This window comes from Coptis chinensis, unplaced genomic scaffold, assembly GCF_015680905.1.
Source record: "Coptis chinensis isolate HL-2020 unplaced genomic scaffold, ASM1568090v1 utg1955_pilon_pilon, whole genome shotgun sequence".
Taxonomy (NCBI): Eukaryota; Viridiplantae; Streptophyta; class Magnoliopsida; order Ranunculales; family Ranunculaceae; genus Coptis; species Coptis chinensis.
Window position 1 is genome coordinate 523035 of NW_028238119.1, and position 25603 is coordinate 548637.

Consider the following 25603-nt stretch of genomic DNA (forward strand, 5'->3'; position numbering starts at 1 on the left):
CTTCATTTCAATTAAACTTTTCATATAAGTTGTAACAAGAATCTCGAAAAAAAAAATGTTGGTGTGATGCACATGCCTGAAACGTTTAAAAATATGCGAGGGGCTTTAGGGACATATGTTATAAAAACACATAAACATGCAAACTCATAATCGTTATGGTATATTTAAGTGTTAGATTAGGCTAAATATAGTATCAATAATCGTGAAAATAAACGATCCACAATTCTTAATTTGTTGACTGCAAGCGATGGGATTAAAAATTTCCGATTCAAATAATTTTTTGTGACAATGTTTAAATTAGTTGAAAGATCATATGTACAAAAAAATAGTCAAATCTAAAACATAAAAATGCCTTAACAATCATGAGTTTGTTTACGTGTTTTTGTAATATATGTCCCTAGAACCCTTCCTTTAAGGTATATAAGGGCTTCAAGAGCTAATGGATATCCGATAGAAAATGTTGTTTGTTTTTGTTTTTATTTATTTTTAATACCTTGTCTACAAATTATATGTCTTATACCGTTGTTAGTTTATTTTCCCGTCTACAAATTTTCTCTGATATGGATATTGTTTTTTACATGGTTTCAAGACATTTCGACTGTGGGTAAATTCTGAATACCTTTGTTGTGGTCAATGGAACTTCAGTTACATGTCATGAGCTTATTATTGGAAAAGAGAATGTATCTAAGCATCCATTTACAACTTCTTGGTTTTGATCCAGGTGGTAAATATACCAATGTCCAAGTTTGATTTGATATCGATTGAATTATCTCATCATTTACATGTGTCTTTCCAAAAGGCTGCGTCTCTAGAAGCCATTACTTCACTTAGACTCTAGGATCTTCCTCTATGTGAAGTAAAATGGGTATTTTATTGAGAACAATATTTCTACCTCCTACGAACAATAATGCAGTGCGATGAAATCACGACCGGGGAAAATTTTCTTTTCTAACTCACCGACTTCTTCTAAGTTTAGTTGTAATTTATAGTTGTTGTTTTCTCTTCTCAATCGAGGAGACAAATTAGGATCCAATCAAATCAGTTTGTAGCACTTGTGTAGGTTCGCAAGTAGTACAAGAATCATTATAGAATTAGTTTTCAATAAATTCTATCTCTAGACCACAATAACTATTAGCTTATAAGCTCAAATATTCTGCATAACATACAAAAATATACTTTTGATCCATCTTGGACCCATTTATAAAACTCATATCTACATTTGTTTGTCAGAGTTTATATTCATTTTCATTATTTTGATAAATATTTGAAATGGTACTACGGTTGTTTTGCCTGTCAGGTTCTCAAGTTACTTTGTAAGCAAGATTGGTGCATACCAGCATGTCAAACACTCACAAAACTTTTCCTAATTCTTGGGAAGCGTTAGCAGCCTGGATTTGCAAGTTTGATAAATGAGAAAATTTGGCTGAAGGGCTCAAACCCTCTATTGAGGTTTTGCGCTTCCCCTTATCGATGTTTATGGTCTCGAGTGGGCACTTTGATGAGGCTTTTGGTACGGTCGATGATATGAAGTCATTCATCGATTGCAAAACATCTACACATATTTGGTTCTCATGAATTGTTGTTCTTAACTTTGTCATTTTGATCGATTGAGCGCGACCGAAAAGATATGTCACATATGGGTATCGAGTGTAACATTGTAACCTATAATATCTTAATTGAGTGATGTGATACGCTGAGGTGCTTGAACAGATGGAGAAATTACTAAAGGATATGATTAGGAACAACAAATGCCACCCTGATGTTTACACGTCTATTTCAAAAAAAAAAAACTGATGCAAGTGGAAATGGAGGGCGCTACAAGGTTAGATAAGGCATAGAATGCACTTGAGACTATGGTTGATTATCTGGGATTGATGAGAAGGCTTTTCAATGAGATGTACTTGTTACAGAGGAGCTCAATCTGTTGGTTTGGATATGGGAGTAGATAAGATTAGTAAAATGATGCCCTCGAGCTTGGGTTACGTCACGAAGGTTACGATCAATTAGTGGACTTATCAATTAGTGGTGGCGGTGAGGATGTCGTTTGGGAAAATACTACTTCAGTTACAGTTTTGTGTACCCTTTGCCCTTGTTTTGTATAATAAATGAAGTTTTTTTTCCCCAATAATTGTATGGTAAATTAAGTGAACATATCATTCTTGCGCTTATTGTTATATTGGCAAAATACTGCTTCAGTAATTCAGTTATGTTTTTTCTCATGATTTTACAATTTAGCAACACTAAAAGAGTCGTTTACATTGTTACTGCCTGCCAAAATTAGCTCATAATATTTGAAAGATCCGACAATGAGTCCATAGCCTCATTGTTACAATTTACTGGAATTGGTAAAACACGTTAGCTACAAACTGATCGAATCCCTAAAATTGTTATGATGCATCTTAAGTTAAACAAAGTTTGGAGTGGACGCGGCAACAAAACATGGATCGACTTTGAGTAAAGGAGTTTTATTTTGGAGTCTCAATAGACCTCCTTTCATTAAGTCATTAGAATGTCCTCACTAGAATTACTACAGATTTATTATAAATTATGTTATTAGAGTCTGTTGTTCCCATCTTCAGAGTTTTATTCTTTATAGTATATTATTAATAAAATATCCTACTTGCATACAAAAAAAAAAAAAGTTAAACGAAGTTTGGTTATTTCCCCCTTCACACTTGCATTTCTTTTGTCTCTTGCAGAAAATTTTTCGGGACAATCTCCTACTGTAAACTTCGATCTCTACAATCTCCCTTCATTTCAATTAAACTTTTCATATAAGTTGTAACAAGAATCTCAAAAAAAAAAAAAAAAAAAAAATGTTGGTGTGATGCACATGCCTGAAACGTTTAAAAATATGCGAGGGGCTTTAGGGACATATGTTATAAAAACACGTAAACATGCAAACTCATAATCGTTATGGTATATTTAAGTGTTAGATTAGGCTAAATATAGTATCAATAATCATTGAAAATAAACGATCCACAATTCTTAATTTGTTGGATCGTGCATGCGATGGGATTAAAATTTCGATTCAAATAATTTTTTGTGACAATGTTTAAATTAGTTGAAAGATCATATGTACCAAAAATTAGTCAAATCTAAAACTTAAAAATGCCTTAACAATCATGAGTTTGTTTACGTGTTTTTGTAATATATGTCCTTAGAACCCTTCCTTAAAGGTATATAAGGGCATCAAGAGCTACAAATGGATATCCGATAGAAAATGTTGTTTGTTTTTGTTTTTATTTATTTTTAATACCTTGTCTACAAATTATATGTCTTATACCGCTGTTAGTTTATTTTCCCGTCTACAAATTTTCTCGATATGGATATTGTTTTTACATGGTTTCAAGACATTTATTTGTGGGTAAATTCTGAATACCTTTGTTGTGGTCAATGGAACTTCAGTTACATGTCATGAGCTTATTATTGGAAAAGAGAATGTATCTAAGCATCCATTTACAACTTCTTGGTTTTGATCCAATTGGTAAATATACCAATGTCCAAGTTTGATTTGATATCAGTGAATTATCTCATCATTTACAGTGTCTTTCCAAAAAGCTGCGTCTCTAGAAGCCATTACATCACTTAGACTCTAGGATCTTCCTCTATGTGAAGTAAAATGGGTATTTTATTGAGAACAATATTTCTACCTCCTACCTGAACAATAATTCCGGTGCGATGAAATCAAGACCAGGAAAATTTTCTTTTCTAACTCACTGACTTCTTCTAAGTTTAGTTGTAATTTATAGTTGTTGTTTTCTCTTCTCAATCAGAGACAAATTAGGATCCAATCAAATCAGTTTGTAGCACTTGTGTACGTTCTGCAGTAGTACAAGAATCATTATAGAATTAGTTTTCAATAAATTCTATCTCTAGACCACAATAACTATTAGCTTATAAGCTCTGAAATATTCTGCATAACATACAAAAATATACTTTTGATCCATCTTGGACCCATTTATAAAACTCATATTTACATTTGTTTGTCAGAGTTTATATTCATTTTCATTATTTTTGATGAATATTTGAAATGGTACTACGTTTGTTTTGCCTGTCAGGTTCTCAAGTTACTTTGTAAGCAAGATTGGTGCATACCAGCATGTCAAACACTCACAAAACTTTTCAGAATTCTTGGGAAGCGTTAGCAGCCTGGATTTGCGAGTTTGATAAATGAGAAAATTTGGTGAAGGGCTTAAACCCTCTATTGAGGTTTTATGCCTTCCCTTATCGTGTTTACGGTCTCGATTGGGCACTTTGATGAGGCTTTTGGTACAGTCGATGATATGAAGTATGTTACTGATTGCAAAAACATCTACACATACTTGGTTCTCATGAATTGTTGTTCTTAATTTCGTCATTTTGATCTGATTGAGTGCGCACTCAAAGATATGTCACATATGGGTATCAAGTGTAGCATTGTAACCTATAATATCTTAATTGAGTGATGTGATACGCTGAGGTGCTTAAACATATGGAGAAATTACTAAAGGATATGATCAGGAACAACAAATTCCACCCTGATGTTTACACGTCTATTTCAAAAAAAAAAAAAAAAACGGATGTAAGTGGAAATGGAGGGCGCTACAAGGTTAGATAAGGCACAGAATGCACTTGAGACTATGGCTGATTATCTAGGATTGATGAGAAGGCTTTTCAATGAGATGTACTTGTTACAGAGGAGCTCAATCTGTTGGTTTGGATATGGGGGTAGATAAGATTAGTAAAATGATGCCTAAGCTTGGGTTCTGTCCTGAAGGTTCTGATCAATTAGTGGCCTTATCAGTAGTGGCGGCAGGTGAGGATGTCGTTTGGGAAAATACTACTTCAGTTATAGTTTTGTGTACCCTTTGCCCTTGTTTTGTATAATAAATTAAGTTTTTTTTTCCAATAATTGTATGGTAAATTAAGTGAACATATCATTCTTGCACTTATTGTTATATTGGCAAAATACTGCTTCAGTAATTCAGTTATATTTTTTCTCATGATTTTACAATTTAGCGACACTAAAAGAGTCGTTTACATTGTTACTGCCTGCCAAAATTAGCTCATAATATTTGAAAGATCGGACAATGAGTCCATAGCCTCATTGTTACAATTTACTGGAATTGGTAAAACACATTAGTTACAAACTGATCGAATCCCTAAAATTGTTATGATGCATTTTAAGTTAAACAAAGTTTGGAGTGGACGCGGCAACAAAACATGGATCGACTTTGAGTAAAGGAGTTTTATTTTGGAGTCTCAATAGACCTCCTTTCATTGAGTCATTAGAATGTCCTCACCGGAATTACTACAGATTTATTAGAAATTATGTTATTAGAGTCTATTGTTCCCATCTTCAGAGTTGGATTCTTTATAGTATATTATTAATAAAATATTCTACTTGCATGCAAAAAAAAAAAAAAAAAAAAAATTAAACGAAGTTTGGTTATTTCCCCCTTTACACTTGCATTTCTTTCGTTTGTTGCAGAAAATTTTTCGGGACAATCTCCTACTGTAAACTTTGATCTCTACAGTCTCCCTTCATTTCAATTAAACTTTTCATATAAGTTGTAACAAGAATCAAAAAAAAAAAAAAAAAAAAAAAAAAAAAAAAATGTTGGTGTGATGCACATGCCTGAAATGTTTAAAGGGGCTTTAGAGACATGTTATAAAAACACATAAACATGCAAACTCATAGTCGTTATGGTATATTTAAGTGTTAGATTAGGCTAAATATAGTATCTATAATTGTGAAAATAAACGATCTACATTTCTTAATTTGTTGACTGCATGCGATGGGATTAAAAATTTCCGATTCAAATAATTTTTTGGGACAATGTTTAAATTAGTTGAAAGATCATATGTACCAGAAATTAGCCAAATCTAAAACTTAAAAATGCCTTAACAATCATGAGTTTGTTTACGTGTTTTTGTAATATATGTCCCTAGAACCCTTCCTTAAAGGTATATAAGGGCATCAAGAGCTACAAATGGATATCCGATAGAAAATGTTTTTTGTTTTTGTTTTTTTTTGTTTTTATTTATTTTTAATACCTTGGTTGATTTAAAATCCAAATCTTTACATTATGACTTATGAGAGCTCTGGCTAAGAGCATTCCCAATGCAAGTCACTATGAGGGGAAATTGAGAGTTTTCACTTTTGAATACCAAAAAACCCTTGCCCAATGCAAGGGTGACAAAGTTGGTGACTTGTAACTAAGTCACAACGATGGTAGCACTTGCTACTGAGATTTTCACTGAGTTGTGAGTTTTGGACGAAATGTTTTATTCCGTCTCCGTCTCGTGTGTGTTGTTTTTTTTCCGGACAGAATGTTTCATTCTGTCTCGTGTGTTTTTTCGGTTTTTTTTATAACTTCGGACGGGATGTTTCATTCCTTCCGGCGTGTTTTTTTTATTTTTACATTCAGACGGAATCAAACATCCCGACCGAAATTCAAAGTCACCTCTGCATTGGGCACCCTCACATTGCTTTTCACCAAAACGATAGCAAATAGGGAAAATTGAGTCTATGTGGAGGTGAAAAACACTGACTTGCATTGGGATGTTCTCTAATAACCTCATGGTTCAGCCATCAAGTTCTCGATGAAGTTTAAGAATGTTGCACTAAGTCACTAACATAGATTCTAGGACTATTAGGAAACAAACAGTTGCCACACGATGACTATTAGGAAAATTCAACATAGACATTATTCCACGGTTAAAGATAAATTGTAAAAAACCCCATAAATTTCAGAAAAATTCTGGACATACATAGAATCCATCTGTTGCGATACAAAACAATGTGTTACAACCATGACCAACTCATGGATTTCATCAAATCCACACCCATATGAGTGTATTCCCTATAATCACATGTTGGGGTTGTCTTACATCAGCGATCCTTTTGTCTCGAGAATGAATCTTGGGATCCCAAAGCATACCACATCCTCAATATAATTAATTATAATGACGTGAGAACAATTCACTCAAACAGAATTTCTGAGAAAACTTGAACCTATCCAAATGGGTAGAAATGTAGAATACAAGCCATATCCTTAAAAAAAGTGCTATACATAAAGAATGCATCCTAACACAAAGATAATGTCAAAATTCATTACAATCTCAAATTAAAAAAGAAAAACCAAGGCGGACAAGATAGCCTCAATCTTTGAATAACCTCGTGTGGGTTGGGCTCGAGACTGTACAAGCCATCCACATGTTAAGCACTAAGGCTATGAAAATAGACAAGTCTCATTTCACCTCTACCCCGGAACTATTACAACCCATTTTGTTATTTCTTTGCCCCGAGTATCATTCTTAACTGATAATGGAGAAAACAACCAGAATCCCAGATACTGAATTCTCGAAAAACTTCTTTGCCAATCCCCTCCATATCTCATATATTAGTTTTCCCCACTAGAGAAAATTCTCATAGAAAGCTCTAATCCGATTCTATATTATTTTGTCTTATAACTTCTTAAAATTGACATGTAAAACAGAACAAGTCAATTTTTTAAGTGTTCTATCATTCATAAAGCGTTAAACCTGGCATGAACATATTGTAGCAGAGATTGCATATAGATCCACCATCTTTTTGTAGCTTCGTCAATGTATTTTACAACACAAGCCTTTACATTACATGTGTATGTTGTCCCAACGCTTAGCAACTCTATAGCCTTACTATATATGAAAAGAACAGTTGCATCTGGAATTTTGATATCATAATAGAAATTTCATGCAATGTCAATAGAGAAAATGACTAGGCAAAGACAAAGTGACAAACCTTTCAGATTCACGGAAGTTCCACTGTCTATACATTTGAGCAAATTATTGATCTCCCCTTCTCTAGAAGAGGCATGTATCAGTTGCAGCTTCCTGGGAAAGGAAAAAAGAAATCCAACTGGAATTTTGAACCGCCTTTATTCTGTTGCGAAGCACATTACTTAGAATTACTTTAAACCACACATACAATTACATTACCCACGTTAATTATTTATTTCATTCTCTATCACATCACTAAAAGTCAATGAAGAGAACAAGAATGTATGTAACATACATATAAACCAGCATCCAAAACATTGAAGTCAAGTAACATTGTTAAGAAGAGTCAGATAGATAGTGGACAAGGAAGAAACAACTCTTCCAGAATAGAACAAAGCCATACATAGTAATGTGGCTATTTCACCAATATCCATCCTCTAAAAGTTTACCAGGAAACTAACAATATCAAAGCCTAAACAAGTATCACCAGTTGGAGGAAAAACATGCAAGATCAAAGACTTATTACCAAAGCATCACGAAAGAAGAAAACCTTACGGGTTAAGTCGTCGAATCCTCATGTAAAAGGTAATGCGAAAACTGGTCCAACTATTTCTTTAGCGGTGAACTACTTGCCTCATAATCGCCATCTTTATTCTTCTGCATATCAATTCTTAAGCAATTAAAAGAAAAGAATGTACCAAATTGCACAACTACACATACAACACCGAGAACAAAAAATTACGTACTTAAGAACTTACAGAGGTAGAATCATCTGCCCAAGAAGGATATAACTCAGTAACAATCGAAATATAGCGACACATTGCTTCTTCCCCATCCATATCACCCAATCTCTGCCATGCATCCCTTTGTACATGTAACCAAAATCAGATATTTCAAACAGTACTAAACACATAACATGCTATAACAGTTAAATTTTGCACTTGAACAGAAAAAATAATACCACTTTGCGCGATTCGATACTTTGAGAGGAGAAGGTTGATGGGCATCATTGCAAGGACCATGAGTAGCAATTTTGTAAAGTTCAAATAACTCCAATATAACTTCATTAGAAATAAAAAACCCCTCTTTAAGAACATTACAAGTAATGAAAGTAGTGGCAGCATTAAACTCTTCATCTAATAACTCAGTACTAGTACTAGTTTCATCCCAATCATCATCTTCTAAGCGAATGAGCTTCAAGTTTCCTTCTTTGAAAGAGACAAGTATTGAGAAAAGCTTTGCAACTAGGAATGTAAAGATTAAGCCGATGAACACTGACTGAAATATTTCTTCCCACTCTTCTTTCATTGCCCCGCCAACGATGGAAGAGTCAATTCTCTCTCTACCTATCAAAGGAGCCGGAAACCAGATATAGAAGACAATAATAAACTTTATTTATTTGAAATATATATCTACATTTTATTCTTTTTTTTTTTTTTTTTTTTTTTTTTTTTTGCTATCTACTAATCCTTCAAACAAAATAAAATATATAATGAACTTGGAAGAAATTATCACTTATACTCGAACATAATTATTTGATATGATTTAAAAATAGATGGACTCATATCAGGGGTAGAATACGCATAGTACTTCATATCATGTTACACTGTACGTAACATAAATTGAATTAAATGTGTGCATAAATTAGAAGAGCTACAGAGCTCAGTAAATCAAATTGTATGTGAGTTACACACCATAGAAATAGAAATTATATGTGAGCAACACGGCTCAATATTACAGACCTAGAGAAATATTGTTTATGAATAAGCGTACCTCGAACTGAATAACTAAGTTTTTACTTAGTTTGTTGATCAAAAATAGTATCTTCCTTAGTAATACTTGCAGGAACTGACTGAGTGGTTGAGGGCTGGACAGAGCACTCACTTGGAATAGGTATGACTGGAGCAGGAGGTAGGTCATCATCAGTTTCTTCTTCAGAAGATGAGGAAGCATTAGGCATGAGCTCATTTTGAATGGCCAAAATGCAGGTAGACAGGTCAGGATACAGGATGAAAGGATTAGTCACTTGCCCTTGCTCATCCACCTGAGGAATGTATCCAGCAGCCCCCACAGCTTCTTTAAATTTAACTTGCTTAGCAACTTTGAAGGAATCTTCGGTAACATCAAGAACTCTCAAAGCGAAACGAACGACGTTGTTAGAGGACCTCCTCTTTACCTCTTTGGCCACTTTGGAATAAAACTCAGAGGTTTCAATCAGGAGATCATCAGCCTTTGTGGTAGAACGTAAATGCTTCTCCCTAAGGCTCCTCTCATAACCTGACATAAGCTCGTTAGATTGAATGAGGGCCTGACCAAGCGACCTCATCTCAACATTTCTACGATCCAGAGCGCCTTGGGCTTGGTCTTTCTGTGCTTGCAGTGTAGTAAATTGGGAGCGCAGTTCCAAGAATTTTACTTTCCAGGAGGCAGATTTGGTAGCTTCTTTCTGGGCTTTGCCAAGAGAGGTTCAAAGAGTTGAGACTGTCTCTCTCATATTCCTAAAGCCAGCATCAACTTTCTTCTCTCTGGCTAGGAGTTGGTCAACCTAGCACTGCAGTTCCTCAGCTAGTTTCATAGCTAGGAAGTCATTCACCAGCTGAAGAGTGGTACGAAGTGTATAAGTAACGCAACAAGATATGTCAAATAGTACACAGGGAAAGAAGTTCTACCTTGGCCATATGAATGGCAGATCTGTGGTATGACAGGTCCAGACTGCCAGCCATACCGGCTTCAGCTTTGTCAATTGGAAGTCGTGCATCTTCTAAAACTCCAAACGCGATATCAGCATCATTAACAGAATGTTTGTTGATAATTGAAAGCTCACTAGATCGCCCCCAACGCCGCATCTCCACAATCATCTCCTTTTCAGGAGAGTCGGGAGATTTTAGCGAAAAGGGCATGTCATCCCCCCTCCTCCTCCTGTGTCCATATTCTGAGTAAGGACGAGGGTGGGCCACTGTGATAGCAGTGGCATCAACAATGTTTTTTCCCTTCCGATCATAAGGAAGGGAGGGATTAACAGTAGAAGGTGCATTTTCATCGGCCTATACAAAACCTGTGGGAGGATCTGAGGCCGGTAACGGTGCAATTACTTCTTCACAAAACTTACTAGATTGGGGAGAAATTATAGGAACTTGGATAGGTGCTTCCTCATCTACAGTTAGAGGACAGAATTTCATTTTCTTACTTGTAGGGGCGGCCTCAGAAATAGTAGCTGGACCACTTCTCTTCAACCTTGAGCAGACAGACGCACGTACTTCTCTTTTAAAATTGTTGGAAGCCCATAGCTCATGAGGCAGTTCAGGGCCTTTCCCACTAGTGATCACGCAGTCATCACCGACATCAGGCTCTGGAACTGCACCAGTTAGGGTAGCTTCGTTGGTAGCATCAGCAGAACTCTTCACTCCCCAGTTCCCTCTCCTTTTAGAAATAAGAGAGAGTTCTACCTGACCTGGAGGAGGAAAAAGGGCAGCATCCTGAGGGGGGGAAGTATTGTGCGTTCAGAATTCACAGTATTAACTCCGAAAGGTGAAAAGCTAGGGACAAGTGCCAGCAGTTATGCGGCAGACATGTTGAAATACTCCAACAAATGGGTGGGGTTAGGAACTACCACCCAAGGCATCCTCTGCTCCTTGGGGATCTGTGTGATGATATCCACTGTTGTGGCATCAGTTACAGTCAATTGGTTCTAGAGAGAAGAGTCATGTGAAGAAATAATAGTAGAAGAACTAAGTCCAAAGCACTTACACAGGATTTGTAAAGTTTATAAAGGAGCATACTTACTAGTAGGGGCATGGGCATGCTTTCTGGGGACAGGAATTCCCATTGGCTCACCTTCAGCATCTTGAGGACGAATGTCCCATTCTTCACCCAGCACCCTGATATGGTGATCAGCCCAGCCCTCGTCGCTGTGTTTCCCTTCAAAGAAAACAATTGGAGCGTTCTTATCCCTGGTCATGAGATAAAATAAGACTGGTCTCGAATGCGGCGAACCTCATAGAAATACCCGAACACCCAGCAGTTCAGAACAAACCCATCTCTCTTCAGCAGAATGGCAGAGTACATAACAGTTCTGTAGAACATGGGCGCTACTTGACCCAGGGTAAGGTTAAAGTCGATCAAACACTCCCTCAACAATGGGTGGAGCGGAAGGGAAAGACCGGCCCTAAGTTGGCTAATAGTGACGAGCGCCACCTCCTTGTAGGCCTGTTCGTTGGATAACCTTCACCATTCCAGCCCAATATTGGCAGGAATATGGAATTTCTCCCTGATCAGCTCAGGGAAGAGAGATCCCCATAATTTATGAGCGACCAATTTAGATGCGTCATTGAAAAAGAGAGAAAGTTTGAAGTTTTTAAGGTAAACCATAGTAGGAGAATGAGAGGTTTAGTGTGCAGAGGAAGCTGGACAAGAAGATAATATAGGTCCTCACATCGAATCCTTTATATACTGATAAGATGGATGGTTACGATTAGCCCAAGCCTTGTGTCTCTTCGGGATGCAACTGCCATCATTAGCTTTTTTGAGAAACGACGTGTCTGTTCGAGCCGTCTTTTCATAGCCTTAATTAGTTTGGTACGTAAGCAGTTCTAGCCACTATTCAGAAAAAAGATTCTCTCGCCAAAAGTAGTGTCGCTTTAGGCGCCCAAGTGCTAGATGGCACGAGAGGAGGCATCTGTAAGGGGGATTTCCCGCCATTGGATAGATGACACGCGTGTGGGAAATAACCTAGAACTATGGATGTCCAGAATGAGACAAGGATCATCGAATTAGTTCCACAAATAAGTAATCTCGTGTTTAGCACGAGTGTTTAGTAGGCATGTGCCAGGCACGTGACTGACCACCTCTAAGCATGACAGTTCTTCAACTCGTTAGGAACTAATATGGATAGTTCCTAAACAGAAGGAAACTGAAGAGGGCAATCTTTGATGATAAGGAAGGAATCGTAATGACATATCTTAAAAGTTACCTTTTAGATATAATCTTCCCATATACGATGGGACGTTATGGTCAACAAGAAAACCTGCCTCTAACAAGATATGGTCTAAATTCAGACTTCTATAAGAAGATGATTCCTAATAGGAAGGCAGAGTCCAAAGATGGAAGGGAACTCCCAAGTAGTGAGGTTCGCTCTAACCCTAGGACTCTCAAAGCTTTTCCTATATAAACCAGAAGGATTCGCTCTTAGGAACTACACAAAATAGGATTTGATTCTCTGCATAAACAAGGAGATACGTAGGCAGCCGCCAGACGGTTCAACCCCGAACTCTAAATCATCTCATCCCTTCTGGATCGAGAGGGGAGCTCCTAAATCACAAGGTACAGAGGAGGATCAGGGGATACTCAGAAAATCCCCTACAACTACTATAATGGGCTGCTAAAAGATGCCACATATGCCTTTTAGTTGCCCTAGCTAAATTTGGTAGCCTAAACTCCAAAAACCATTCCAATCACACTTTTTAGCAGCTATTAAGTTTGAGAGACGGACGGCTGAAACGCTGGCATCCGTATGTTAAGTTGTAACGGACGGTATAAACTCTGCCGTCTGTCTAGTCCAAACATCCCAATGGCTAGAAATGGCTAGTTTTTCTAAAATTGTAAATTTATAGCAACTACTTCACACAACTCTCTCACCATTTGCTCCCAATTCTCATAAAATTTATATCTACTCCAACTACAACAATTACTACTCCAAGTACAACAATGGATCCAAATGAACATGCAACCACATGAAAAGGAAAGAACTCTACAAGGTCCGCCAATTTTTGAATTCAAGAAGACGAGGCTCTTTGCAAAGCGTGGATATATGTTAATGAAGATCCAATTGTTGGTGCGAGGCAACGAGTCACACACTATTGGGAGAGAATATTAAAGAAATTTCGAGAGAGAGTTGGCAAAAATAATAAGAGAAGCACCGATTCGGTGTCCACTCGATTTGGACACATCTAACGAGCTTGCAACCGATGGGCGGGAATTATCTCATCTTCGTAGAGGACCGCAAGAAGTGGCACAACGATCTAAGATTGGTTGGCCGAGGCAAAAACAACATATATGTTAGCTCATAACACATACTTTTAATTTGAGCATTGTTGGGCCCTCCTCAAGGATAGCCCAAAATAGAATGAAGAATTAGAGAGTCAATCCACAACTATATCTAGGAGACGAACCATCGTCATTCTCGATGTAAATGATGAAGTCGTGCCTTCAACACCCACAACGCCATCGGCAACTCTTGGTGGCGTTCCAATTGATCCATTTCCTACACAAGTTGGGGATGGAAATGGTGGTGGTGGTGGAGGTGGAGGTGAAGGTGGAAGTGGAAGTGGAAATGGAACCAAGAAAAAACAACCACTGGGAACAAGGGGTGAGAAAGAAAGGTTGAAGAAAGGAGGAGAGAATTACAAGATGATGGAGAAGTATTTGACACAAATGACGAATGCCGTCGCCGCCGATAGGGTGAAGATGATGAAGCTCAAGAAGTGGAAATAAGACAACAAAATATTAGCACAAGATACTTCCACTCTTGAGCCGGAAGTTGTTGAATACTTAAAGACGATTAAAATGGAGATAATTCACCAAAAGAGAGAGAGTAGAATGTTTGGAACTCCAAGTGGTGCTTCTAGTGGTGGTGGTGCTTTTAGTGGGGTTGGTGCTTATACTACTTAGATTAATTTCAATGTTATTTTAGTTATTTCATTTCCATTATTGTTGTTAGTTCATTTCCAATATTGTAATTTCAATTTTAATTTGAATTGTATTGAAACAACATAAAGTCAAACATAGATAATACTCAAACTATATAACAAACATAGATAATACTCATACTATATTATTTTATCCGCACAAAATTGTCAAAGGTGATTGATGAGGTCAACTTTTAGTTGAACATTATTAGTTTCTTTACTCTGAATGTGACGAAGTGTGTTGAGTCTTCTTGCAATTTCCTCATTTCGATTCCCGACAACATGCAATGTGACTGGTGGCTTCCAATCCATGTTAATTTGCCAATCTTTGATATCAATCTCTCGTTCATCATCGACAATCATATTATGTAAAATTATACATATATTTATTATCCGATTAATGTCATCCCTACTCTACATTTGTGCCAGCCTCTTGATTATCCCCCTAGCTTGTAAGATACCAAATGCATGCTCCACATCTTTGTGACACGCTTCTTGCATCTTAGCAAAGAATCCCTCTATTTGAGTTGTTGGGTGAGGAATTGTTTGTACAAGTGCAGCCCATTTAAGATAAATCCCATCGGCTAGATAGTAACCCATTTTGTATGTGCAACCATTCACGGTGTAATTGCAACGAGGAGCATCACCATGCATCAGATTGTCAAAGAGGTGAGAATATTGAAGCACGTTGACTTCGTTGTTTAAACCCACCACACCAAAAAATGCATGCCAAATCCACAAGTCTTGATCTGCAAAGACTTCCAAAATAATTGTAGGTTTCTTCTTATGTCCTACATGTGTACCTTGCCATGCCGTAGGACACATTTACCATTGCTAATGCATACAATCCAAACTTCCAAGCATACCCGGGAAGCCACGATTTTCACCTTGTGCAAGTAGAGGTTGAATGTCTTCTTCATTTGGAGCCCTTAAATATTCTTCTTTGAAGACTGCCAACACGACATCACAAAAATGCCTCAAGCCTTTGAAAAGGGTGCTCTTTGCGATTTGAACGTATTCATCCCACGCATCCGCACCACAACCATCTGAAAGCAAATAAATGCAAGCAACCACCTTTTGTATACCTGTCAAACATGGTTTTCCAATGCCATCAACCTTTTATGTGAAGTACTTGTCATGGTCGAAGACGACTTTCAAGATTCAAAGGAAGAGATGGTGTTGCATCCTAAACCTCTTACGAAAAACATCAAGGGGATAATTCGAGTTTTGCACTAAGTAATCCCTCATAATCCTATTGTGAGCATCGATTTGATCATGATAAATGTACTTTCTATCGGGGAACGAGCCTCGATGATCACGAGTAGCTTCGTGCATGCTATGTCTTGCAATAATGAGAAAATAGGTACAAACATGTTCTCATCGTCATTCACCTTGTTCTCATCTTCTTCGGATGAGGAGCTTGATTCAACATAGCGAGAAGAATAAGCCATTTTGAATGTGAGAAGAAAGGTTACAAGAAATAGAGTTAGAACAATAGATGGTTGTGATTGAAATGGTATAAATGAAGTTGGTTGAGGAGTTAAGGGTTGAGGCTTTGATGACAAGTAAATGTATGTGAGTGAAAAATTGGTTGAATTTGGCTACAGTCAAAATCGTGTTGAGTGTTTGGAAGGTACGGATGGCACAATGTCTATCGTCCATCCATTTAATTAAAATGGGAGACAAACGACATAATTTCTGCCATCTTGCTACAATTACTAACAGACGGCAAAAACTATGCCGTTCGTCTCCCGACAACTTATTATGGTAACTACTAGCGAAGGTGTTAACTTTGGCTGGGTTTTTTACTCATTCCAAATTTAAGACCCTTTTAGCAGCCCTATTGGAATGACATTTTTTGTGGTTGGAGTGCTATATGGACATTTATCAGCCCATATAGCACCCCCATTGGACTTGCTATTAGCGTAACAACATTAATAACCAATAGAAAAAAAAAAAGAAAAAGATAAAAAAAACCTTCCGTCAAAACTCAAAACCCCACCCCGACCTTTACCAAAAAAAAAAAGAAAAACCTTGCTTGCAACCCTTTGTCAATTTATTTTCTCGCCTTTCTCAACAACAAAATAGAAATTTGAAGCTTAATAGAATGGAAACCCTTAAACAATACTGGCCTCTTTCTCTCACAAAAATAGATCTCAGATTTTCCTTGAATGTATCTCTGCACTCTGTAGTCTCGAGATGATTTTAGCTATGGTTTCCCATGTTCATAGAGAGACATGGGATTTTCTGAAACTAAGAATTATTTAGAGTCCTTCCTCAAAGCTCCAGGTATTCATTTTTCATCTCTTTTTTTCTTTTATTCTCTCTGGTTTTTCTTGCGATGATTAATTGTTATGAAATGATTTTTAAGTCAGGAATTGGAGAAAATTAGTGGCAATTTGGTAGATATCGGGAGTTTAGCTGAAGAAGATAAAACCAAATTGGATGCCAACATCGAGCAGCGACAAATCAGTGACAGGTTTTGTGATGCACCCAACTCTCACTTATTTGATTTATTTCACTTATTCTAATCATTTGAGAAATAGAGTCAGAGAGAAATTTGTTTCGTATAGAGATAGTCTCATAGTCTTGAAAACTGTAAATGCTGAATTTGCACCCCGCACACACTCTATCTCTTATCAGTGCCGGCGTTTAAGAATTAGGAAAGAAGCAAAACAACCGTTGGGTCAATGGCTTATATGGCATGGACATTAGAGATGTACTTAGTGAAGAATATTTATCTGTTGTTTCTGTAAGCTTGGGCACAGTTTGGCCACTGCATCAACGAATCACTCACCTAGAGAAGTTATTAATGTCTCTCTTCAACCTCATTAGACTCTAGGGGTTTGGCGAAGAATTTTTCAGGTGAGATCTTTTTCTCTTTTACAGTTTTTATTGATTGCTTGAGAAACCTACATTACAAAAGTCTCCATCCATCGTGCCTCAACAATAATTCTTGAAACTTAAAGCTATCAAACAATTTCAAGCAACCATAATCCTGCCTTTCAAAGCTAACACCAAAATATATACGGATTTATTACTGTGATTTCTTACATGATTCCTTGCGTTCTCTTTAAAATTTGATTTCTTCCTTCCTCTTACAATTTTTTCCTTTGTTCATTGGTTAATTCCTTTGTTCCTCTGGCTTAAATTAAAGTTGTCAATTTGGCATTGTATGGAGTAGACAGTGCTGGAATCTACTTCAAGTTTCCTTTGCCTATATCATGCATGTTTTATAAGAAGTTTGAATTGCATCTAGGCAATTCAACCAACTCGACACATGAATTGGAGCCCAAAGAAATTAATTTTCAGAGTTTGAAGTGGTGACTTGGTGACTTAATTGAGCAAGCATGCTGGACTTCGCCTTTCTATCATGACATAGAATTGGAATTGACTATAAGACGTTTGAGTTTTCCTGATGCTTATGTAAGTGCTCCATTACTACGATTAATAAAAATAATGACATGTTTTTGACATTAATTGCTTGAGTTTAACATGTTATAGCAATTGTGAATTTATCATCAAAAGCTTTGCGTGTGTTAAATACCATATAAAGTATTGTTGGTGCAGTGTGACTATTAGTTAATAGACCTTGATGGCAATTTTAAGCTTGAATATATAGCTTTAGGTCTATTATGGTTTTTAACTATTGTTACTATACAACTTATTGCTTGAGTTCAACCTTTGCATTATATAGGCATAAACATACAAGGACTATAAGGATTTGATGTCGTGACTAGAATTAAGTTTAGTGGTTCATATCTTGCAACACTAATTTTGGAGGACCTTCTATGTATAGATACACCCTATCAAGAACTTTCTGTCAGTGGGTACCATCATCTGTCTGAGGAAATTTTACCTACACAAGTGGTACTTAAATTGCCACTTCAATATATTTGTAATAAATACAAAACTTTAAGAAGAGGACTCAAATTTCTCAACTATTAACAGTTGAGTTGTTGGAGCTCTTCTAGAACTAAAGATTTTAAGCATCTCAGTACAATATAAAATATGTTGTTTATTATTGAAGCATTGAAGGTCAAAAGAGTATTGGAGTGTTTGGGTTTGGCTAAAACATTTTCTTTTATTTGCTTGAGGTAAAAATAAGTGCACCATTAATTGCTTTGATAAATAATATGTTTTCTACATCTATTTTGATTGAGCTATGTGTGTTAGAATGTTAGATTTAACTGTCAATTATTTGGCATTATAAGCTTTATTAAATGATTCATTTGTATCACAAGGGGTTTATTAGATAAGAAAGGATGTTCAACATGCCGATGGTTATATCCAGTAACCTGTGTGAATTTTTTCAACCACCTACTATAGGAACAAATTTATAGAAAGAGTGATTTGTTAGGAAACTGGAAAATCCCAAATTCAAGTCGATTAATTAGGATCCAACTATAACCCAAAAAGAATTCCGATTGGCGTATAATAACTTACCCAAAACAAAAACCCTTCTTAAAAAATCCACGATTGATCTTCTCTTCAGCACTTTCTTCCTGATCGAAAGGATTTTGTCACACTATCTATTGCTAATCGAAAAGATGAGATTTCTTTTATGTTCAAGTAGATTTGATTTGTCAGCTTCGGCTTATGTTTCATCTCATAAGAATGTTTTTGAGCTGCATCAAAGAAGTATTTTACCTTGAAGAAATAGGCACTATGTCCTTTTATGTCATGCAAGCATTCACCAGGGGATTTACAATGTTTGGTTATTATGACAATCTCTTCATGATAGTTTACAATGAACATTAAAAATTTACGTGCCACATTGGTAGATAAATGCAAAATTACAACAAATTGATAACAAAAATAAATTTTCCATTGGATTCAATAATATGCTGCAAGGGAGTTTAGAATGTATTTACTTGATGCCAATTTTCTATGATTAAAGAAGTGGATTTGTTGCTTAATATTGATTTTTTTTATGTAATGTGGCCATTATTGCTACGGGCATTTTTACCTAGGTACACATTACTCTCTCAACATCTGTGAAAGAAGTCGTTCTGCTGAAAGACTTATTTGAAAGCATTCTTTTAAAATATTTGAGGTAACGAATGTTTCTGTACCATTTTTTCCCCCATATAAAGTCATGTTATTTATTTTTTTTAATATACATTCCTTACTAAAGCATATACGTTATTCTGTTGGAGAGTTGCTAGAAAAGTTAAGCCAACAGTTAAAAAAATTAGTATGCATGGGAGGTGTAATTCAAACATCACAAACTTAATGTGTTTGTTTGTGCATAGTTTCGCATGTCATCTAATAATGTTACACCTCTTTATTTACAACTTTCAAATTACATGAGTGACATTTTTTGGGCACTTGCAGTGTCATTATAATTTAAACTACCTATCCATAGCCAGTTCAGTTATGTTGCTTTTTGGAGCTTGAATTACCTAGAGGTTCTAAGTTGCTTGGTGTTCCTCTGTATATCATAAGGAGTGGTGATCACGTGCAAGTGGTTGTGAGTGTGAGGTTAGTTGCTATAATGGCTAAACTGATCTTTTAGTTATCATAGGTAGTTTTGATATTGTACTTTTGTTGTAGTTATATGGTCAAATTTTGATTCATAAATCTCTCATATTTCAGCAAAAGTTCCAATTTCTGTGTGTTCATGTTATTATTTTCCCATTGTTTTTCAGTTAGGTATCTTTGAGAGTTTTAGATCATCATTGTTTTCAGTCTTTGCATTTTCAAGTTAAAACAAATGAGGAAGACTATTGCTGAAAAACAAACGAAATGGGCAAAGGAATCTTAAATTTACCTACGGTAAGTGCAATTTTTTAAGCTTATATTGGTACTTATATAAATAAGTGATTTTCAGCCTAAGTGGTGGATTGATTATCTTACAACAATGAGTTGATTATTGATTATTGATTATTGATTATTGATTATTATATTTGAGACGTACAACAAGCTAGGTTCGTCAATATTACCCTGACAGTCCAGTCTATTACTATGTATGGGGGATTTCCCGTTATTGAACAGATGACACGTGTATGGGAAATAGCCTAAGACTATAGAAGTCCAGAATGAGACGAGGACCATCAGATCAGTTATGTGAGTAAGTGATCTTGTGCTCAGCATGAGTGTTTAGTGGACATGTGCCCAAGCACATGACTGACTGCTTTCAAACATAACAGTTACCCAGTCGTTAGGAACTGATGTAGACAGTTCCTGAACAGAAGGAAACTAAAGATGGCGATCTTTGATGATAAGGAAGGAATCATGATGACATATCTTAGGAGTTTCCTTATGAGATATAATCTTCCCATATATGATGGGACGTTATTATCAACAAGGAAACTTACCTCTTGTAAGATATGGTCTAGATTCAGACTTTCATAAGAAGAGGAATCCCAATAGGAAGGCAGAGTCCAAAGATGGAAGGGAACTCACAAGTGGTGAAGACAACCCTAACCCTAAGACTCTCGTAGCTCTTCCAATATAAACAAAGGGGATTCGCTCTTAAGAACTACGCAAGATAGGGTTTGATTCTCCATAATAAACAAGGAGATACGTAGGCAGCCATCAGACGGTTCAACCCTAAACTCATAATCATCTCATCCCTTCTCCATTCATTTACAGGTTCCAAGATCACACGGTGTGGAGGAAGATCATGGAAAACTCGAAAAATCCCCTACATCTAGTGGCGTCATCTGTGGGGACAAAAACAGGTAAAATATTCGTTTCAGACGATTGATTTAGCCTAAAAACTCTTATTGTTGTGATGGCAGGAGCAAAGAAAACAAAGGGTGGCGCTACCACACGCAGTGTCGCTGTGAGAGAAGAAGAGCATGATACACCTAAAAGAGGGGACAACGCTGGTCACGACAACGCAACCAACCCCCTCCAGAGACCCATTACCAGCACCGATGCACCAGTAATTCCAGGTGCAGGTCCCAGGAATAACACTCAAGAAGAGCATCAAGATGGTGAAAATGCTATCCTCACTAACCCAGAGTCTGTTCAGGCAAGCCAGGCAGTACATGCTCTGGAACAACAAAGGAGCAATCTTGAACGAGAAGTACAGCTACTGAGGCATTTGTATCAGTCTAACACAGGGAATGAGCCACTCATCGATCTCGAGGATGAGGACCTTCTAGAAAGTGGTCATGCAAAGAACCCAAGGCATGGGGATCCAGCTCGATGCGAGACATCTGAGTCAGAATACAGCAACTCAAATGAGGACTTGGATACAACATCCGAACCAGCGTCGACAGACTAAGATCTTGATGTCGATCCTCGGCAGAGAAAAAAGGGCTCAGACCAAGAAGCATTCTACCAAAGAAACTGCATGGGAAACTGAGAAGAATGACCTGATCCGTTAGATGCATCAGATGATAGGCAAGGGGAGAAAAATGCAAGACTCCCTTGTTCAACCCGCCATAATGGGGGTAGGCAGATCTCCTTTCACATCACGGGTGATGAGGAAACCATATCCCCGTGGTTATAGACAACCGAAGTTTAGTGTCTTTAGTGGCAAGTCATGTCCGGTGGATCACGTATTCAAGTATCGTGCCACTATGGAACAATACAAGAGATATGACCATGTCATGTGTCAAGTATTCAAAGCCTCATTGTCTGGATCTATGTTCCAGTGGTATCATAGATTACCTGAACGTTAGATCAGGTCCTCAGAAGAACTATTTAGGACCTTCATAGATATGTACTCATGCAATAAGCATCAACCTAAATGGATCGATGCATTGTTCAACATCAATAAAAAGGATGGAGAGGCACTGAGATCCTACATGCAACGGTTCATGGAAATTTCCATCCAAATAGAGTCTTGTGATGAACAGACTGCTATAATAGCTTTTAAACAAGGGTTGGATGAAAACAACACCTTATTCGGATCTCTCTCTAGGAAACCACCCCGTGATTTAGAGGAACTCCTTGACAGAGTTGAAACTCATGCAGGGTGGGAAGAAGATGTCTTGAACAGACATCAAGAGGAAAATAAAGCTAGTCGAACAGTCCCTGGAGTTCCTCAAGAGGGGAATGGAAATTCTTCCCCTCGAAAATCAAAGAGGGACCACAATCGCGGTCGCCAAAGGGCCGAATCCCCAGGGGACAATACCAGAATGTAGGCAGTAGTGCAGATAAAAAGCAACAGAAGAAGCCACGTGTGGAAGGAACTGAAGAAGCTCTTCCCTCAATGGCCGAAACTTGCCCCCTCGAACAAAATGCGGATGAGGTTCGGACTCGATAAAACCAAAGTTACCTCAAATGGCTCGCCGCGGCCCGGAGTTCCTTGGGTACCAGGGACCAAAGAACCTACTACAATTTCCTTAAGAGTAAGGGTCACAACACCAGAGCCTGCAGGACCCTAAAAAATGAACTACAGTATCTGATTGAAAGGGGGTATTTGAAGCAATTTGTGGCAAACAAACAGGCAAATGCAGTACAACCTGAGGAGATCAGCACATCAGTTCAGGACCCCCAAGGTACTAGACCGCTCAATGGCTGACTCCAAATAAATATGATTTTTGGTAAAACAAGTAAACGAAGTGGACAGGTCACTGACAAGGGTGCACGATATCAAATGCGCATCGCCAAGCAGATGAGGATCATGAACAACGAGCGTTACAGGAGCTCAGGTGAACTCAGTACCCCAGAAAGATCCCTCATTCTTTTCACTGAAGCTGACTGCCTCAACATCCAAAGCCCACATGAGGATGCATTGGTTCTCACACTCCCTTTTGGAGATTATGATTTGCACCGCATATTGGTGGACCCCGGCAGTTCAGCAGATGTAATATATTATGATGCATTTAAGAAACTGTAGATCCCAGATGCGGAGATGGTTGCCACCAGCTCCAACCTGTATGGATTCAGTGAGGACAAAGCTCTCACAGTTGGGGAGATCCAGTTACCTGTAGCCACTGGTCCGGTAACCCTTATCATAAATTTTGTTGTGGTAAAAGCTAACACACCATATCACATGATTTTAGGCAGGACCTGACTACACAGACTCAGAGCCGTTCCCAGCACCTATCACCAATGTCTAAAATTCCCACATCATGGGAAAATTGAGACAATCAGAGGAGATCAGGTGGCTGCCAAGACATACTATGCTTTGGTAACAAAGCGGTCCCCACTCCCTTTTAAACTAATAGAGGTGGGGCCACCTGCCAAATAACAATTATAGTAAGATCCCTCTCTCCCAAACCTGGTCCCAAGAGAGAGGGAGGATCTCCCCTCACTGGAGCCGTTGGAGGAAGTGGATATTGGGGGAGGAAGCTCGCTAAAAACCACTTTCATCAGCACCATATTGAGTTCTAAAGAGCGCATGGCTCTGATACAGTTTCTCCGAGAGCACAAAAATGTGTTTACTTGGTCGTTTGTAGAGATGCCAGGAATTGATCCCTATGTGGCATGTCACCGACTCAATGTCCGCAGTGATGCAGTAGTAGTAAAGCAGAAACCAAGGAAAATAGGTGATGATAGATCCAAAGCTGTAAAAGCCAAAGTTGAAAAGCTGAAAGCGGCTAAATTTGTCAGAGAAATCAATTTTCACACTTGGATCTCTAATATTGTCCCAGTAAGAAAGAAAAATGGGTCATGGAGATTTTGTATCAACTTCACGGATCTGAACTGCGTATGTCCCAAGGATAGCTACCCTCTGCCATGAATTGATAAATTGGTGGATGCAACGGCTGGACATGAACTGTTGTCTTTCACAGATGGGTCATATGGTTACAACCAGATCCCCTTGCATGAGGATGACCACAAGCATGCCAGTTTCACAACCGAGGATGGCCTGTACTGCTATCAGGTCATGCCATTCGGACTGAAAAATGTAGGGGCTACATACCAGCGATTGGTGAACAAGATGTTCAAAGAATTGATAGGTGACATTGTGGAGGTGTATGTAGATGATCTTTTAATAAAAAGCCTAAGACGAGAAGATCATCTCTTCTACCTGAAGCGTACGTGCATTCGACATTCTCAGGGAGTATCGCATGAAGCTCAACCCTACAAAGTGTGCTTCCGCTCTCTCATCAGGAAAGCTTTTAGGGCATCTAGTTACAAAAAGAGGAATTGAGGCAAACCCAGATCAAATACGGGCACTCCTAGGTATGCCCTCATCTAAAAATATGAAAGAGGTACAAAAAGTTACGGGCATGTTAGCAGCTCTGAACAGGTTCATCTCCAAGAGTTCAGATAAGTGCAAACCCCTCTTTCAGTTACTGTGAAAGAATACCTCATTTGCATGGACAGAAGAATGCCATAAAGCATTTGATCAACTCAAAACATACCTGGGGGCACCACCAATCCTCTTTAAGCCAGTTGAGGGAGAAGTTTTGGGTCTTTTTCTTTGTTCGTCAGACTATGGAATCAGTTCTGTACTAATACGCGTGGATAAAAAGAAGGTTGAAAAGCCTGTCTATTTCTTGAGTCGCACACTTCTTCCAGCAGAAACAAGGTACCCAAAACTCGAAAGAGTCGCTCTAGCACTTGTTTTTGCAGCAGAGAAGTTGTGACCATCCAGATGCCCCCACCCTATCAGAGTAATCGCAGAGTACCAATTTTGGTTAGTTCTAGAAATACCGAACAGGTCAGGGAGGCTAGCAAAATGGTCTGTGTAACTGTCAGAATATGATATTATTTACGTCTCCAGAATCTCAGAGAAGGGACAGGTACTAGCAGAATTCTTGGGAGATTTTCCAATAACTTACACTGGGTACGACTCAACTACCCCCAGTTCGAATGATCACATCCATCCTGAATCTCTAGAAAACTAATTGGATCCCTGGGAGCCTAGCTCCGGGTGGCGGTTGTTTGTGGATGGATCTTCGAATGACAAAGGCACAGGAATTGGTGCTGTGTTAGTCACTCCTGACAATATGCGATTGGAGAAATCCATACGGTTAGGTTAGAATGCTTCCAACAACGAGGTAGAATATGAAGCCACACTTGCTGGCCTAACAATGGCTCTCGATCTGGGACTAACACACCTCACAGTTTTTAGTGACTCACAGTTGGTTGTTTTTCAAGTCGATGGTGGATATGAGGCCAGGGATGGTCGAATGGAAAAATACCTGGAACTGGTAAGGGGCCTTCAGAGCAAGTTTGAGAACATTCAGTTCTATCAGCTGCCTTAGTCAGCCAATAGACATGTAGAAGCCTTAGCATATGTTGCCTCAATGTTGGGCAAC

The 25603-nt window shown here is 37.9% G+C and overlaps 1 protein-coding gene and 1 pseudogene across 2 annotated transcripts; both read right to left on the minus strand.

The window, feature by feature from the left end:
• Window positions 1-8352: 8352 nt before the first annotated feature.
• LOC147473714 (acyl-CoA-binding domain-containing protein 4 pseudogene) lies at window positions 8353-9106 on the minus strand (annotated as a pseudogene). The gene is made up of 3 exons (XR_015210357.1): window positions 8708-9106; window positions 8505-8610; window positions 8353-8403 (listed from the first exon to the last, which is right to left on the minus strand). The product of XR_015210357.1 is annotated as an acyl-CoA-binding domain-containing protein 4 pseudogene (transcript).
• Window positions 9107-14843: 5737 nt separating this feature from the next.
• LOC147473715 (uncharacterized) lies at window positions 14844-15880 on the minus strand. Its single transcript, XM_086587189.1, has 3 exons — window positions 15718-15880; window positions 15296-15514; window positions 14844-15178 (listed from the first exon to the last, which is right to left on the minus strand). Exons 1-3 carry the CDS (start codon window positions 15878-15880, stop codon window positions 14844-14846), a joined length of 717 nt encoding a protein of 238 aa, XP_086443315.1.
• Between the last annotated feature and the right edge of the window lie 9723 nt (window positions 15881-25603).

Excerpts from the sequence above, each read along its gene's own strand:
- LOC147473715 (XM_086587189.1), bottom strand. The coding sequence starts at position 15,880 with ATGGCTTATTCTTCTCGCTATGTTGAATCAAGCTCCTCATCCGAAGAA. Across the intron at positions 15,515-15,717 it reads GGCTCGTTCCCCGATAGAAA|GTATACAAAAGGTGGTTGCT; the intron begins GTACATTTATCA and ends CATGTTTGACAG. Across the intron at positions 15,179-15,295 it reads TGAAAATCGTGGCTTCCCGG|ATCAAGACTTGTGGATTTGG; the intron begins GTATGCTTGGAA and ends AAGTCTTTGCAG.